The 14512-nt window shown below is 40.6% G+C and overlaps 2 protein-coding genes and 1 long non-coding RNA gene across 4 annotated transcripts in view; 1 reads left to right on the top strand and 2 right to left on the bottom strand.

Annotated features, from left to right (window-relative positions):
• LOC113932653 lies at positions 1-4056 on the bottom strand. The gene is made up of 4 exons (XM_027611944.2): positions 4031-4056; positions 2600-2664; positions 2136-2552; positions 1-1566 (listed from the first exon to the last, which is right to left on the bottom strand). Exons 1-4 carry the CDS (start codon positions 4054-4056, stop codon positions 1427-1429), a joined length of 648 nt encoding a protein of 215 aa, XP_027467745.1. The 3' UTR covers positions 1-1426.
• The window catches only part of UHMK1 (U2AF homology motif kinase 1), a 25786-nt gene continuing 13546 nt past the window's right edge, over positions 2273-14512 (top strand). Inside the window, exons 1-6 of one of the 2 annotated variants that reach the window (XM_027610101.1) lie at positions 2273-2695; positions 4009-4301; positions 4788-4979; positions 7030-7124; positions 13047-13123; positions 13254-13352. In XM_027610101.1, coding sequence (XP_027465902.1) covers positions 2428-2695; positions 4009-4301; positions 4788-4979; positions 7030-7124; positions 13047-13123; positions 13254-13352 — 1024 coding nt within the window. In that variant the 5' untranslated portion in view covers positions 2273-2427. The remainder of the gene's footprint in view (positions 2696-4008; positions 4302-4787; positions 4980-7029; positions 7125-13046; positions 13124-13253; positions 13353-14512) is intronic. The other variant, XM_027610100.2, reaches the window with a different exon arrangement.
• On the bottom strand, positions 4734-6989 carry LOC113931911. Its single transcript, XR_003522910.1, has 3 exons — positions 5461-6989; positions 4958-5017; positions 4734-4862 (listed from the first exon to the last, which is right to left on the bottom strand). It is a non-coding gene; the product is annotated as an uncharacterized LOC113931911 (long non-coding RNA).

A 14512-nucleotide genomic window follows, 5' to 3' on the forward strand; every position in this document is an offset into this window, starting at 1 on the left:
GATGGGAGGTTCTAGCTTAGAGGTCTCTCATGAGTTTGCAGTCAAGTTTTCAGCCAGAGCTACAGTCATCTGAAGGCTTCGCTGGGACTGGAAAAGCCACTTCCAAGATGGCACACTCACATGGTTGTTGGCAGGAGGCTTCAGTTCCTTCGTTTCTCCTATGGAGAAGTCTAGAGGGTCTCCAAGACAAGGCTGCTAGCTTCCCCCAAAACAAGGGATCAGATAGCAAGGTAGAAGCTGCAATGTCTTTTATGACCCAGGAAGTCACACCCCATCATTTCCACAATATCCTGTTGTTATATAGGTCAGCCCTTTTCAAGGTGAAAGGTGCTATAAGAGATCATGAACACCAAGAGACAAAGATCACTGGGGGCCATTTTGGAGACTGGAACCACAGAGTCGTTACTTTCATGCTTGAAGGATTTGGATCTTCAAGAGCTCATCAATTAAAATATGGGCCAGCCCTTCTGTTTAAAGGGATTCCAAGGCATATCTGTTTTGGGTTATTCTTGGTACCACTTTTGAATGTGGCTCAATTATACAATTTAGTTCCTTTACCTTGTCAGCCACGGAGCAAAGGGAAGACATCACAGCGTAAGAGAGGTTGGAAAAGCAAAAGAAAGAAAGCTTTACGGGAAATTGGCTTCAAACTGGTAACTTCTGCTTGTAGCATTGAGAACGGCTTATATGTAACCAAGATATGGATTATAACAATGGTTATTTTTCACAAGGAGGACCTAGTCACCTTCTACAAGTTCAGCATTTACTCTCTCTCTGATTTACAATATGCTCTTTCAACAAGATAGACTGGAACGAAATGCTTCTTTTTACTCACACTTTTCTAAGATGTGAATTGCTCAGAGTTCTTCTACAGAGTCCTAGCAATTTATCTGCACCTCCTTTAGAGCATTTTTACCTTCTCTCCTTGGATCATATTGATATACAATGTTTAATTGAATCTCTCCACCCAAGTTACTTGAAATCCAAGTTCATTTCCCTTTTTTTTTTTAAAGATTTTATTTATTTGACAGAGAGAGAGAGAGAGAGAGAGAGCACAAGCAGGGGGAGTGGCAGGCAGAGGCAGAGGGAGAAGCAGGCTCCCCGCAGAGCAGGGGGAGCCCGACGCGGGACTCGATCCCAGGACTCTGGGCCTGAGCCGAGGGCGGTCGCCTAACCAACTGAGCCACCCGGGCGCCCAAGTTCATTTCCATTTTGCCTCTTTTCTCTATTCAGGACCTAAGTGCTCTCCCCACTCTGCCTTCCCTTTATGCAAGCAGGTAGACGCCTGTGCTCATTGCCTTCGAAGAGCCTGTTAGTTTTATTTGATTTTTATATTCCCAAATCCCAAGCTCTTGAGAGATTAGTATTGACTTCAGATAGAGAAAAACGTTTGTTAGAAATAGCAGGAAAATGCACAGAGCTGTCTCTACTCCAGACCCCGAAAGGGCCTTGTAGACAGAAATAAGGCACATCTCAGCAGCAACCAGACAAGTTGATGACCCAGGATACCGAAGAGCAGATGGCTCCTTAGCTTCTCCATTTTGCACCACGTGTTACCCCACCTGCCTGGGAAGTTAGACAAAAGCCGAGGAAAAGCGGATGGGGGCAAATTGAGACTAAATTTCTGCCACCCCACCTTAATGGAGCTTGAAGTAGGTAAAGTTGAATTACAAAAAAATAAGAAAGGCTTCATTTATTGCACACCCTCGTTTGTGGATCGGGATTCTTGTTTGCTACATCTGCTACCCAGTGAACGTTTGTAAATGAGCAAAAGAATTGAATGAATACATGAAACATACAAATTAGTAAAAGGTCCACGTTCGCCCAGGGCGCATGCATTTTGATAAGGTGAAGTGGACTAAGGAGCACAGAGGCTGGGCTTCCAGAGTTATGGCTGCTAGCGACCGGGTGAGGGGGTGGGGGTGGTGGCGAACCCGATCCTGCAGTTAACTGGGCTATTTCCCTTGGGATACCGTCTAGGAGAAATGTAGGCTGGGCTTCATTCTCCTAGGTTCCCAGTGGTGAGGGACAGGCCTCAACAAGAAAAAGGACCAGTCTTAGTCTCTGGTAACGTTTGAGAAAGCACTTAGCGTTGGCCTCAAACAGGAAGCTTTCACCGGAGTTCAACAACTCACGCTCTGGGCTTTTCTCCAAAACCCAATTCCTCTGGTCAGCTCTAGACCCGCCCCTTCTGGGCCCGCCTCCTCGGGCCTGCAGGATTGGCTCTTCCTCTACTTCCGGCTTCTGGACCCGGGTGCACTCGGTTTCCGGTGTCATGGCGGCCTGAGGTCCCGGCAGTCGGAGAGGCGGCTGCAGGCCCCTCCCTGCGGAGCCGCTGGTCCGGCAGGCGGGGATGTGACCGCGGGCCCTGCCGGCCTGCCCCGGGCGTCGCCTCAGCTGCCGTGCCAGTGCCCTCCGGCCACACCGATGGCGGGATCCGGCTGCGCGTGGGGCGCGGAGCCGCCGCGGTTTCTGGAAGCCTTCGGGCGGCTGTGGCAGGTACAGAGCCGCCTGGGGAGCGGCTCCTCGGCCTCGGTGTACCGGGTGCGCTGCTGCGGCACCCCCGGCTCGCCCCCCGGCGCCCTCAAGCAGTTCTTACCGCCGGGAACCACAGGCGCTGCGGCCTCGGCCGCCGAGTATGGTTTCCGCAAAGAGAGGGCGGCGCTGGAGCAGTTGCAGGGTCACAGGAACATCGGTAATTGCCGCTGCCTCCCTTCCCTCCTTGCCCAGGTCCCGGCCCAGCCGTACACCCCCTCTCAGCCTGGCGTTCCGTCGCCTGTCCTTAAGGCGGGAGACGTGGGTCTGGCCCTCTCTTCGTCACCCGATCCAGGCCCCTTTCCCATCCCCCTTCACTCTGCAGTAGGGTGGAGTTGGTGGTCTGCTTTGCCCAGTGTCACGTAATAGATGCTCAATTAAGTTCTGTTTTGCATCGGAGAATGCAGCACCTATTGGCGTAGAGTTATCTTTTCTAGTGAAAGGAGACATGTCTTTGCTAGATTTGTCATTTCTTGTATGGAAATTTTGAATCTTTGCATTATCAGTGAAAAACGAGAAATCCATCTAGGGCTTGTGATAATGCTAATAACTCGTACAGATATTACCTGATACATATTTAGTATGGATTTGGGCGAAATGACCCCAGTATTCACATGGGAGTCCTCTGGAAGTGTGAAAATTAGGAACACTTTATACTTGTACCCTGGTAAGACTATGTTACATGATTTAGATGTTCAAAATATAAGATACATGATGGTTACTGATGATCTATGAAAAGTCTTCACTGTCATGACCCTGAGTTTATAGTTAGTTATAGCTTTGGCTAATAAAGAAATGTCTTACTTCCTGGCAAGCGTAATCTATGTGTAATTTGAAGAGTTGCTTTTTTTATATTACCACTTTGGAGAAGAATTTCTTAACCACTAGTGTTGCCTTTTTTTTTTTTTTTAAGTGCTCGCTAAAGGATGTGTATAACACCCTGGTATTTAAGAGTGAAATTTTTTTTGCAGTTTTTGCAAGCTTGAGGACTTGTTGAATCGCTGCAAGATTAAGTTAAATTGTCATCTTGAAAGACTTAGTCTTGTAATATTTATTTATTTTCCCCCTCCTTTTAATATCAGATTATAGAATGCTATTTTGGATCAAGAACCAATTTTCAACCAATTTTGTTTTTGCGGGTTGTGATATTCATCTTAAGAGTCCATAAGGTTTGGATTTTATTTTTAATCATTTTTGCTTGGTGCTTAGTGAAATACAATTTGATTATTGTGCCATATTTAATATCTTTGACTAGTAAGGAGCTGTGGGAGGTTTTCTCATCTTGTTTCATTAAAATAACCCAGTTGCCAAAAAAATCTTACTTTTGGGAGAAATAAATTACAGTGGGAGTGTGACGCTCATCTGAGTAATCCTTGCCTAGAGTATCCCAGATTGGCACTGCAGTTGTCTGTGTTAGCTGTAACTTATTCTGAGTCTGATTTTTAAAGCATTATAACTTACTTCTTTTTCTAGTGACTTTGTATGGAGTCTTTACAATCCACTTCTCTCCAAATGTGCCATCACGCTGTCTGTTGCTTGAACTCCTGGATGTCAGTGTTTCGGAATTGCTTTTATATTCCAGTCATCAGGGCTGTTCCATGTGGATGATACAGCATTGTGCCAGGGATGTTCTGGAGGCCCTTGCTTTTCTTCATCATGAGGGTTATGTCCATGCAGACCTCAAACCACGTAACATATTGTGGAGTGCAGAGAATGAATGTTTTAAACTCATTGACTTTGGACTTAGCTTCAAAGAAGGCAATCAGGTAAGAAATAATTTAATAACAGGGTGGCTTTGGTCGACACTTAAGAGATATTTCTATCTAAAATACTGAAATGCTTGGGGATGAAGCAAATAAAAAGGATTTCATTGCCACCATGTAAAAAAAGGGTGGATGTTTGGGTTAGGTAGGGTAATTAACAGGTAATTATTACTGCTGCCTTCAGTGTTGGTGCTCTGTCTTGTGGCAGAACGCACGTAACAGTTCTGGCGGTTTGTCACCTCTTTGCAGAGTGTCCTTATTTATCAACAGTGCCTAACAGACAAGAGACTAAAGAAAAGAGCTGCTGTGTTGCCTGTGAGAAGTGCCCAGTTAATGAACCAAATAATTAGGGTAGCCAAGGACTAAAAGTTTTTTTGGCATTCAGTTTGGCAGTGGTTTATTATACTTTAAGAGAAGTAAATACGCTGTGGTGATGGAAGGAAAGTGAACAGTTTTTTATTGGTTGTAATATTTACTCATCTTCTTTAGGATGTGAAGTATATTCAGACAGATGGGTATCGGGCTCCAGAAGCAGAACTGCAAAATTGCTTGGCCCAGGCTGGCCTGCAGAGTGATACAGAATGTACCTCAGCTGTTGATCTTTGGAGCCTAGGAATCATTTTACTGGAAATGTTCTCAGGAATGAAACTGAAACATACCGTCAGATCTCAGGAATGGAAGGTAAACTGTACCAGTGCTTTCCTTTGGAGTCCTTAATTCTGATTTAAGAGTACTCAGTTTATAACGATTCTCACTGGGGACGCTGTTTACTTCATCTCTGACATACTCCTCTTCCTGCATTTTTGGTACCTTAAGTGCTATTGTTTATTTTCATAGCTACAGATGTGCTAGTGAGTACTGCGTACTTACTGATCTTAGCCTGGGGCCCGGTGTGTAATAAGTGCTCGATAAAACGAATAAATGCATATTTCCAAAAAAAGCAGAAGTGATTTAGTTATACTACATCCTACAATATTACAAGTATAAATTTCATGATAATCTTTACATAAAGCTTTACAGTTAATACTTTATAAAGTATTTTAATGCACAACCTCATTGAATTCCCTAACAATTCTGTGAGGATCATTAGAGAGTGTATTGGTTATTCTACAAACGAAGAACTGGAGGCACAGATATGTAAGGCACTTGCTCCAGATCTTACCACCGGATGTCCAGACCTGGGCTCCATATTCTGTTCTTCCTATTCAGAGTTTAGCATTCTGGCCAAGTTCCACCGTGCTTTATATTAATTTATAGTCCATATATGAGCGATTCTGGTAAAGTGAGTACTGTTTATAACATTGTTTCTGTGGGAACATGAGTTCTAAATTCCAAATCTCTGACATAACAACAAACTTTTTGTATGATCATAACTTAGGAATTAACTATATTATGTTTTCAAACGTATTCTGGGGCCTAAATGCTTTGATGGTATCAGTATCCTTTAGGCTAGAGGTTTGATAAATAATACAATGTTTAGGAATCATCATTGGTTTTGATATTAAGCAACAAGTATTTTTTGAGCATCTAGTAATATATAATTTGTGTATGGCTATTGTGCCATGTAGAGTTTTATTTCTTTTCAGCCCTTAGTCATCTGTTTCTAGAAATGTTCCTGGAAGGAATGCTTTAATTGTCTTGTGGGTGTACCTAATGCTTGCTTTTGGCAAAAAATGCTACCGTGCAAGTAAAACTAGTATCGTTATTCTGCATTGGTACTTTCACACAATCAAGAGGCCAAGTATTCTTTCTTCAGCACTAATCCAAATACAGATCAATTACTTGGCATTAGTTTTGACTGTCTTTGAGACCTTTGGACTGTATCTGCTTGGCCCTGAGCTTATCAGAACTAAGTCACATTCAGGCATTTTGTATGTAATTTGGAGTATGGTGTGTATGAAATCCTCAGTATTCACCCCTCTAAATAAAAACAGTATTTTATATTTTAATAATCTTCTGTGGAGACAAAATTGCCAAGCGAGTATGAGTTTGGGCTCTGAGGTCAAACTACTAGGGTTCATATCTTGCCTTCACCTCTTAAACTAAGTTATTTAGCGTTACTGAACCATGGTTTACTTTCTGTAAAATGAGCATAATAGCATTTTTCTCACAGAAATATTGAGGTTAAAAAATAAATGCTACCTAGTTCTTAGCATAGCATGTGGCCTATAGTAACAGTAAGTATTCAGAAAATTTTAGTATTAAGGATGGTATTGGTCTTTTTACTTGTGTATACACTTCCACATTCTGAGAAAGCACAGTACTCAGAAAAGTTATGTTCCATAGGATTTAGAGTATGATGAATAATGTGATGGATGCAATTTTTAAATACTGCATTACTTTCTCTCTGATAGTTTACTTGTATCTGAAAACAGTTAAAAGACTCCTCATCAAGACACCCAGTACTCTACTGGCACACATTCATTTTCTCACTTTGTATTAAACTACATTTTGATATGGTTGCTTTGGCATTTGTTCTTACTCATTCATCTAGTAAATATTCATATAGAGTGCCAGGTACTGTGCTAGGTGCTGAGAATAGAGAAAAAAGTTCTTCCTCTAGAAGCTTACAGTTATGCACATAATCTCCTCCAATAAGATTATAAGCTCTCAGAAGAGAGTGTTTTCTGTTGCATTTTACCTACCAAACAGTACAGTGCTATGTGGCTAGTACTCACTAAATACAGAATGAATTGAATAACCAAAGGAAGACTTTTCTCCCTTTTTTTAGGCAAACAGTTCTGCTATTATTGATCACATATTTGCCAGTAAAGCAGTGGTGAATGCCGCAATTCCAGCCTATCACCTAAGAGACCTTATCAAAAGGTACATCATGTGTACTTTCAAGTTCCTGTGTGTACATTTATTATATAAAGCTTATTTTTGTTGTGTTTTTGTTTGGATTTTACTGAATGGATTTATATTATTTCTGGTGATCACCTAGAGGCTCTTCCTGGCAGCTGTATCTTTGATAGGCCTCTTGTAGCTCTGGCAGCCCTATATACTTGGTGGAAATTAGGTTTTTGGTTTTTTTGTTTGTTTTAGGGTTTTTTTGAAAGTAGGTTTTTAAAGAGCGTCTTTATTAACTAAAGACTGAGTTTGCTTTTGGACTACCAAAAAAAAAGTTTAAAATAAGGTAGCTATGTATTATACTTTAAATAATTAACTGCTGGAAACTCTGGGGACAGATATAATGTTTCTGATTTCTGAGTAGGTCCAAACACATTAGATATTTTAAAATAAGACATAATGTGTATTATCACATAGTTGGCCTTTCACATTTCTAGCATTATGGGCCAGAAATGAATAACAAAATAATTATGTTGCAAAAGGATTGATCTCTCGATCAAGTCAGAATATTATTTTTTCTTTGGAATAATGACCTTATAAACCTTCCAACTAGGTTTTTTGGGGGGTTGTTTTTTTTAGAGCTTTTTATTTCGAAATAATTACAGATTCACAGGAAGTTGCAAAAATGTTACAGAGAGGTCTGTGTACCCTTCACCCAGTTTCCCCCAGTGGTAACATCTTACATAACTGTAGTACGATATCAAAACCAGGAAATGGACATTACAGTCTGCAGAATTTACTCAGATAAGACCTTAAAAATTTTATTCGCACTTATTTGTGTATGTGTGTTTTACAAATTAGTTTTCAATAGCTGTTACTATCTGATTCGTATTAGATTTACAAGTGACATTTTACATGGAAAAGATGGCATTGTGAAATTATGTAATGGGTTCTAACTTGGAAGTCAAATCATGTAAGTTCTAGTATTGACTTTGTTTTGGTTCAAAAAGGTGATTTTATTAAAGCATGGGGACGGACCCGTGGGCAGAAAGAGCTGCTAGTATTGACTTTGTTATTTGGGATCTTTTCCCTCTTGATTGTGCAACTAACACTAAATTTGGAAGCTACAGAGAATTGTGATCAGCAAAATAAAAATTATAAACCTACTCTCTAGTGTTAGCACTTTGGTGTATTTCTTTTCAGTATTTTTTCTATGTATTTTACTGTGTGTGTGTGCCAATCATTTGAACCTTTTTTTTATTGTAGAATAAAACACGGATACTGAAAACAAATGTTAACTTCATGGATCCTTAAGAATATTCTTGTATTTACCATTCAGGTCAAGAAATAAAACTTTGCCAGCTACCCCAGAAATTCTCTGTGTCCCCATCTTAATTTTCAGACCTTCTTCCTCCCTAAAAGTAGCCACTGCCCTGACTTTTATGGTAATTACTTCCTTGTTTTCATTGTAGCGTACATCCTTAAACACTATGGTTTAGTGTTCCTTTTCTAAACAAAAATCCCTTTTAAGTTTCTTTTATTTATTTGTTTATTTTTTTAAGATTTTATTTATTTATTTGACAGAGAGAGAGAGAGAGAGAGAGCACAAGCAGGGGGAGTGGCAGGCAGGCATAGGGAGAGGGAGAAGCAGGCTCTCCGCTGAGCAGGGAGCCTGACGTGGGGCTCGATCCCAGGATGCTGGGATCACGACCTGAGCCGAAGGCAGCCACTTAACCGACTGAGCCACCCAGGCGCCCCCCTTTTAAGTGTCCTTTAATCTGAAAGGTCCTTTTCCATCTTTTACCCCGCTTTTTCCTTGTTTTTTTTGGTTGGACAACCTGGGTGTTGGCTCAATATAGCTGTCTGCAATCTGAATTTTGCTGGTTCTGTTAATCCTGGTATAGCTTAATATATTTCTTTGTTTTTCCTGTATATTGGTAGTTGTATCTAGAGGGGTGCAGTTTGCAGAGGGGGACATGACTGTAGACGGTATTGTGTTCTTTTATAAAGAGGCACATAATGTAACCATCTCTATTTTATGTGTTAGTAACTGTTAACATTCAGTGCCTGGATCCATTACTTTGTTAGGGGCTGCAGAATGGGATGTTCTCATTCTGTCATTCTGCTTCATTTGGTTAACCAAAGACAAAGTAAATGCTTGATTTCTCTCTCTCTTTTTATTTCCTAGTTTTCATAATGAGTTGATTCCCTGTCATCCTCCATAGGGGCCACCATTTCCTTTTGAAAGTTCAGTGTGTTTTGATTTGGTAACTGCAACTCATTGCAGTTCTTATCCTAATTGAAGCTAAAATGGCCCCATCTTTGATGAATGTGAGCCGTTTAAGTTGGTTGTGGTGGGCCTTATTACCTTTTACAGCTTCTTTGCTCTCTGATGTGACAGGATGTTCCCAATTCATCTTATACATTTCCTGCCCCAGACCTGGAAGTAGCCAGATTTCTTTCTTCGAGAAGCCTGATTTCTTTTAGTAGGAAATAGTATTTTAAAAACACAGTCTGGATTTTAGGAATACTCTTTGCTACTGGGACGGTCATTGTTTCTAGGCCTTATTTTAAGTGGACGGAGTTCATACTGGTATTTCCAATTCACATTCAAGACCACAGAGGTTTTATTTAACTTCTGTTTCACATCTCTCTCTTTCTCCTTCTATGTCAAGAAATCTGATTTTCTTGGACATCGAAGAAGAAATCTGGTTCTTAAGGACAAGGGGAATGCTAGAATTAGAATATTTTATAATTACTCATTTGCTTTATTCCAGCTTACATGAAAACAGTCTCAGAATCATAATACTCTAGGAAGATTATTGAAAATGATTATTTTTGCACATGCTTTTCCCATTCTTCCTCCATTTGAAAAATAGTTGTATCTTCATCATCAGATCATATAACCATTACATGCCATACACTCTGTTTTAACACTCGAATTTATTCTCAGTTCCACGTGTAACTGTACGTTACTGTTCACCCCTGGTCCTTGTGGGCTGTCTCTCTCATCGTTTTAGTTTCTGAAGCTTGATCTCTAGAGGCCATAGGATTAACGTTCTCTGAGTTCTTGTGGGCCAGTGGTCAGTTGTGCTTCTTATACTGGAGAGTCTGTTCATCTGGATTTGAAAATGAGTGGCATACTTTTTTTCCTTGAGTGTCTTAAACATATTACTCCCATTTTATTCTGGCTTGTAGTGTTGCTGTTGAAAAGGCTAAAGACACTTCTAATTGTCTTTATATTAAAAAAGCACTTGGTCTTTTTTGTCTAGATGGCCAGACAATTTCATCTCCTTCAAAGTTAATTGATTTTACTGGAATATATCTTGATTTTGATTGTTCTGGGTTGATATTCTCAGGAAAATAGATAGTTTCAGATCTTTTTGCTCGTTTGTTTTAGGAAGGTGTGCTTAAATTACTGTTTTTATTTATTTAGTTATTTTTTATTAAAGATTTTATTTTTTTGATAGAGACAGTGAGAGAGGGAACACAAGCAGGGGGGAGTGGGAGAGGGGGAAGCAGGCTTCCTGCTTCGATGCGGGGCTCGATCCCAGGACCCTGGGATCATGACCTGAGCCGAAGGCAGACGCTTAACGACTGAACCATCCAGGCGCCCCTTAAATTACTGCTTTTAGTATTCATTCTCTTGCTTTGGTTTTTTCCTTCAGGCACTCCTATTCTACATATATTGGATTTTCTTTGACAGTACTCATTTTCATTACTTTCTCTTGAATTTTTTTTATCTCTTGTATTCTTTTTGATTTTTTTTTTAAGATTTTATGTATTTGTCAGAGAGGGAGAGAGCGAGCGAGCACAAGCAGGGGGAGCGGCAGGCAGGAGAAGCAGGCTCCCTGCTGAACAAGGAGCCCAGTGCGGGACTTGATCCCAGGACCCGAGCTGAAGGCAGATGCTTAACTGACTGAGCCACCCAGGTGTCCCTATTTCTTTTTGGATTTTTAAAAATGTTCTTTTCTGCCTTCTGTTTATCTTTAAGATACTATCTCTTGTGTTTGTTCATCCTTATAAGTTCTTCTAGCTTTATTTTATGAAATGATTTTTTTGTTCTATTTCTAATTCTTTCTTGAGTTCTATTACCTAATTATTGAGATTTTCTAATTTAAATTTATGTTGCTCTTTCATATCTTTTATCATTTTAAAAAACATCTTTTGCTCATTTTGAAACAGTAGATTATAGTGTCAATCTGTGTTCTGATCATGTCTTTCTGGCATGCATTCATTGCCTCGGGGCTATCATTTTGCAGTTCTTGTCTTTTGTGTAATAATTTGGTTAGCAGTGCTTTTTATGTGGTTCATTTTTATATGAAATTCATTTCCTAAACTTATAGAAGAAGGTGTAGTTGGGATAGCTTTTCTAATTGTGTAGGGCTCCTTCTCTTGTTTTTGTGTAATGTTAAAAAGGGGGGGGGGTGTTTTTATTCTGAAATCTCCTGGCTCTTCCCCTCCACTCCTTTTTTCCTGGTGTCTCTCTCTCTGTCAATTTTTATTTACCCTCTCCTACTCAATTTCGATTCCATTTTTAAGATTTCTGTTCTCAGTAGGACTTTGCCCTGGGAGGGAGCTTCAGCTAGTTAGTTTTGAGAAGTCATAATGTCTAGATTATTCCAACCCCTTCAGATTTTACAGAGGACTCCTTGCATTCACTTGGAATTAGAATGTATAACCCCTTGTAGTTACAGTTGCTTTTCTCCATTTGGCTTACTGAGCTTTGCAGTGAGGACCTGTTGGATACTTTGGGTTATTTTCTCTGCTTCATCAGATCATCTGTTGCTTTTCTCTTCTTCCTTCCACACAGATGTTGATCTGGTGCAAGGCTTACTACTATTGATGGTTTGTCCCTAGCCTCTTGTATTTTAGCATTTATTGGGGTTACTTAGTTTTGTTGTAAATGTCATCCATGGGTTTTTGATTTTGTTACCAAGTTGTGCTGTTATTAGTGGGATTTGATAGAATTCAGAAATCATGTCACCGTCATCTTTTTTTTTTAATTTAGATTACCCTAAATTTACGTCTAGCTTTTTTTTTTTTCACTTAATGTTATATAGTATGGATCACTTTCCTATGTTGCATTTATTAATCAAAAACGTCATTTTAAATTAAAATATAATATTGTGCCATAAGTTTGTTTCATGAGTTACTGAACCATTTACTCAGAAATAGCTTTGGGGGGGCGCCTGGGTGGCTCAGTTGGTTAAGCGACTGCCTTCGGCTCAGGTCATGATCCTGGAGTCCCTGGATCGAGTCCCGTGTCGGGCTCCCTGCTCAGCAGGGAGTCTGCGTCTCCCTCCGACCCTCCCCCCTCTCGTGTGCTCTCTCTCTCTCTCTCATTCTCTCTCTCTCTCAAATAAATTTAAAAAATCTTAAAAAAAAAAAAGAAATAGCTTTGGGGTGCCTGGGTGACTCAGTCGGTTAAGTGTGTCTGCCTTCGGCTTAGGTCATGATCCCGGGTTCTGGGATTGAGTCCTGTGTCGGGCTTCCTGCTCACTGGGAGTCTGCTTCTCCCTCTCCCTCTGCCCCTCTCCTGCTTGTGCTCTCTCTCTCTCTCTCTCTCTCTCTCTCTCAGATAAATAAATAAAATCTTAAAAAGAAAAAAAGAAATAGCTTTTATATTTTTTGTAGGTGAATGGCTCAGTAAGCCATGCTAATATAATTAATGTTGTGATGAACATTTAGACATTTTAATTTTCTTTAATGGTTTCATTTTCAAAAGATTTTTTAAAAGATTTTATTTATTTCTGTGAGAGAGAGAGAGCACAAGCAGGGGAGTGGCAGGCAGAGGGTGAGGGAGAAGCAGACTCCACGCTGAGCAGGGAGCCTGATGCGGGACTCAATCCCAGGCCTGAGCCCAAGGCAGACGCTTAACCGACTGAGCCACCCAGGTGCCCCTCATTTTCAAAAGATTTGACCATAATGATAAAGATACATGTTTTTGTGTTTTAGCATGCTTCATGATGATCCACTCAGAAGAATTCCTGCTGAAATGGCATTGTGCAGCCCTTTCTTTAGCATTCCTTTCGGTAAGTTGTATATGTCTTTTATTTTTTCTTGGTCATTTGACAATCAGATAAGACATCAGAGCTTTGCCTCGTGTTCATCCATTTATTTTGGTGAGTTTACATTTAACCGTGTTAAAATGAACCTTAACAGCCCCTCATATTGAAGATCTGGTGATGCTTCCTACTCCAGTGCTAAGACTACTGAATGTGCTGGATGATGATTATCTTGAGAATGAAGAGGAATACGAAGGTAACTGCTTCCTAAATTGTATTTTAATGTCTTTTGTAACTAACTCTAGAGTAGACGTATTGAATTGAGGATATTGAACTACATGATTTCTAAAATACCTCACTTTTTGATTTCTGCTATAGATTGGATATGTCCCTCCCCCCCAAAATCATGTGGCAAAGCCCCAGGCCCCAGTGTGATAGTATTTTGAGTTGGAGCCTTTCGGATTTAATAGGATTAGGTTATGTCCTAAGGGTGGGGCCCTCATGTCCGAATTAACAACCTCTTTTTTTTTTTTTTAAGATTTTATTTATTTATTTGACAGAGAGAGAGAGAGCACAGCAGGGGGGGAGCGGGAGAAGGAGAAACAGACTCCCTGCTGAGCAGGGAGCCCGATGTGGGACTCATCCCAGGACCCTGGGATCATGACCTGAGCTGAAGGCAGACGCTTAACCAACTGAGCCACCCAGGTGCCCCCAAATTAACGACCTTTTAAAAAAGAGGAAGAAACAGGAGAGCTCTCTTCACTATGTGAGGATATGGCAGGAAGGCAGCCGGCTACACCAGACCCTGAATCTGCTTACACCTTGCTGTAGGAATTCCAGCCCTCAGTCCTGGAGAAATAAATGTGTGTCGTGGAAGCCACCCAGTCCGTGGCATCTTGTTATAGCAGCCTGTGTAGGCTAAGATGATTCCTTGGGCCTTTTGGACTCCTTTACATTTCATAAGCCTTTACTGAATTAATAGATTAATTTTCCCAGCATGTTCCTTCCATCTGTTCTTTCTAGTCCTGCCTTGTGCTTCCATTTCTCTGTCTTAGCTCTTGGTTTTGCTTTTAACAACTCATTCCTTCGAGATGTGTTTACTGAGGACTGGCTCTGTACTTGCCACTATAGGATTATTCCTTGTCTTTAGTGTAAGAGAGACAGTTATAGCAACAAATGGTTAGAGTTTTGATAAATCTGAAAGTAGGGTAATACACAGAGGCAGAGAGGAAAGGGACTTAACTCATGCTGAGTGACCCATGAGGATGTGTCTATGGGGGTGATATCTGAGCTCTGTTAGTAGGTGGAATTGCTTGGCTAAAAGTTGAGGGGTTGGTGAGGAAATGGCACAAAGAGAGATGAGAGAAAGTGTGGCATGTTCTGAGAATAGTGAACTGGAGTGTGGCTCTAAGGATA

Source organism: Zalophus californianus, chromosome 10 (assembly GCF_009762305.2).
Source record: "Zalophus californianus isolate mZalCal1 chromosome 10, mZalCal1.pri.v2, whole genome shotgun sequence".
Lineage (NCBI taxonomy): Eukaryota > Metazoa > Chordata > Mammalia > Carnivora > Otariidae > Zalophus > Zalophus californianus.

Excerpts from the sequence above, each read along its gene's own strand:
- LOC113932653 (XM_027611944.2), bottom strand. The coding sequence starts at position 4,056 with ATGGCACATTTGGAGAGAAGTGGATT. Across the intron at positions 2,665-4,030 it reads CATTTGGAGAGAAGTGGATT|CGCCGCCCTCTCTTTGCGGA; the intron begins GTAAAGACTCCA and ends CAACTGCTCCAG. Across the intron at positions 1,567-2,135 it reads TTTGGAGAAAAGCCCAGAGC|GCAGGTGGGGTAACACGTGG; the intron begins GTGAGTTGTTGA and ends CTAACTTCCCAG.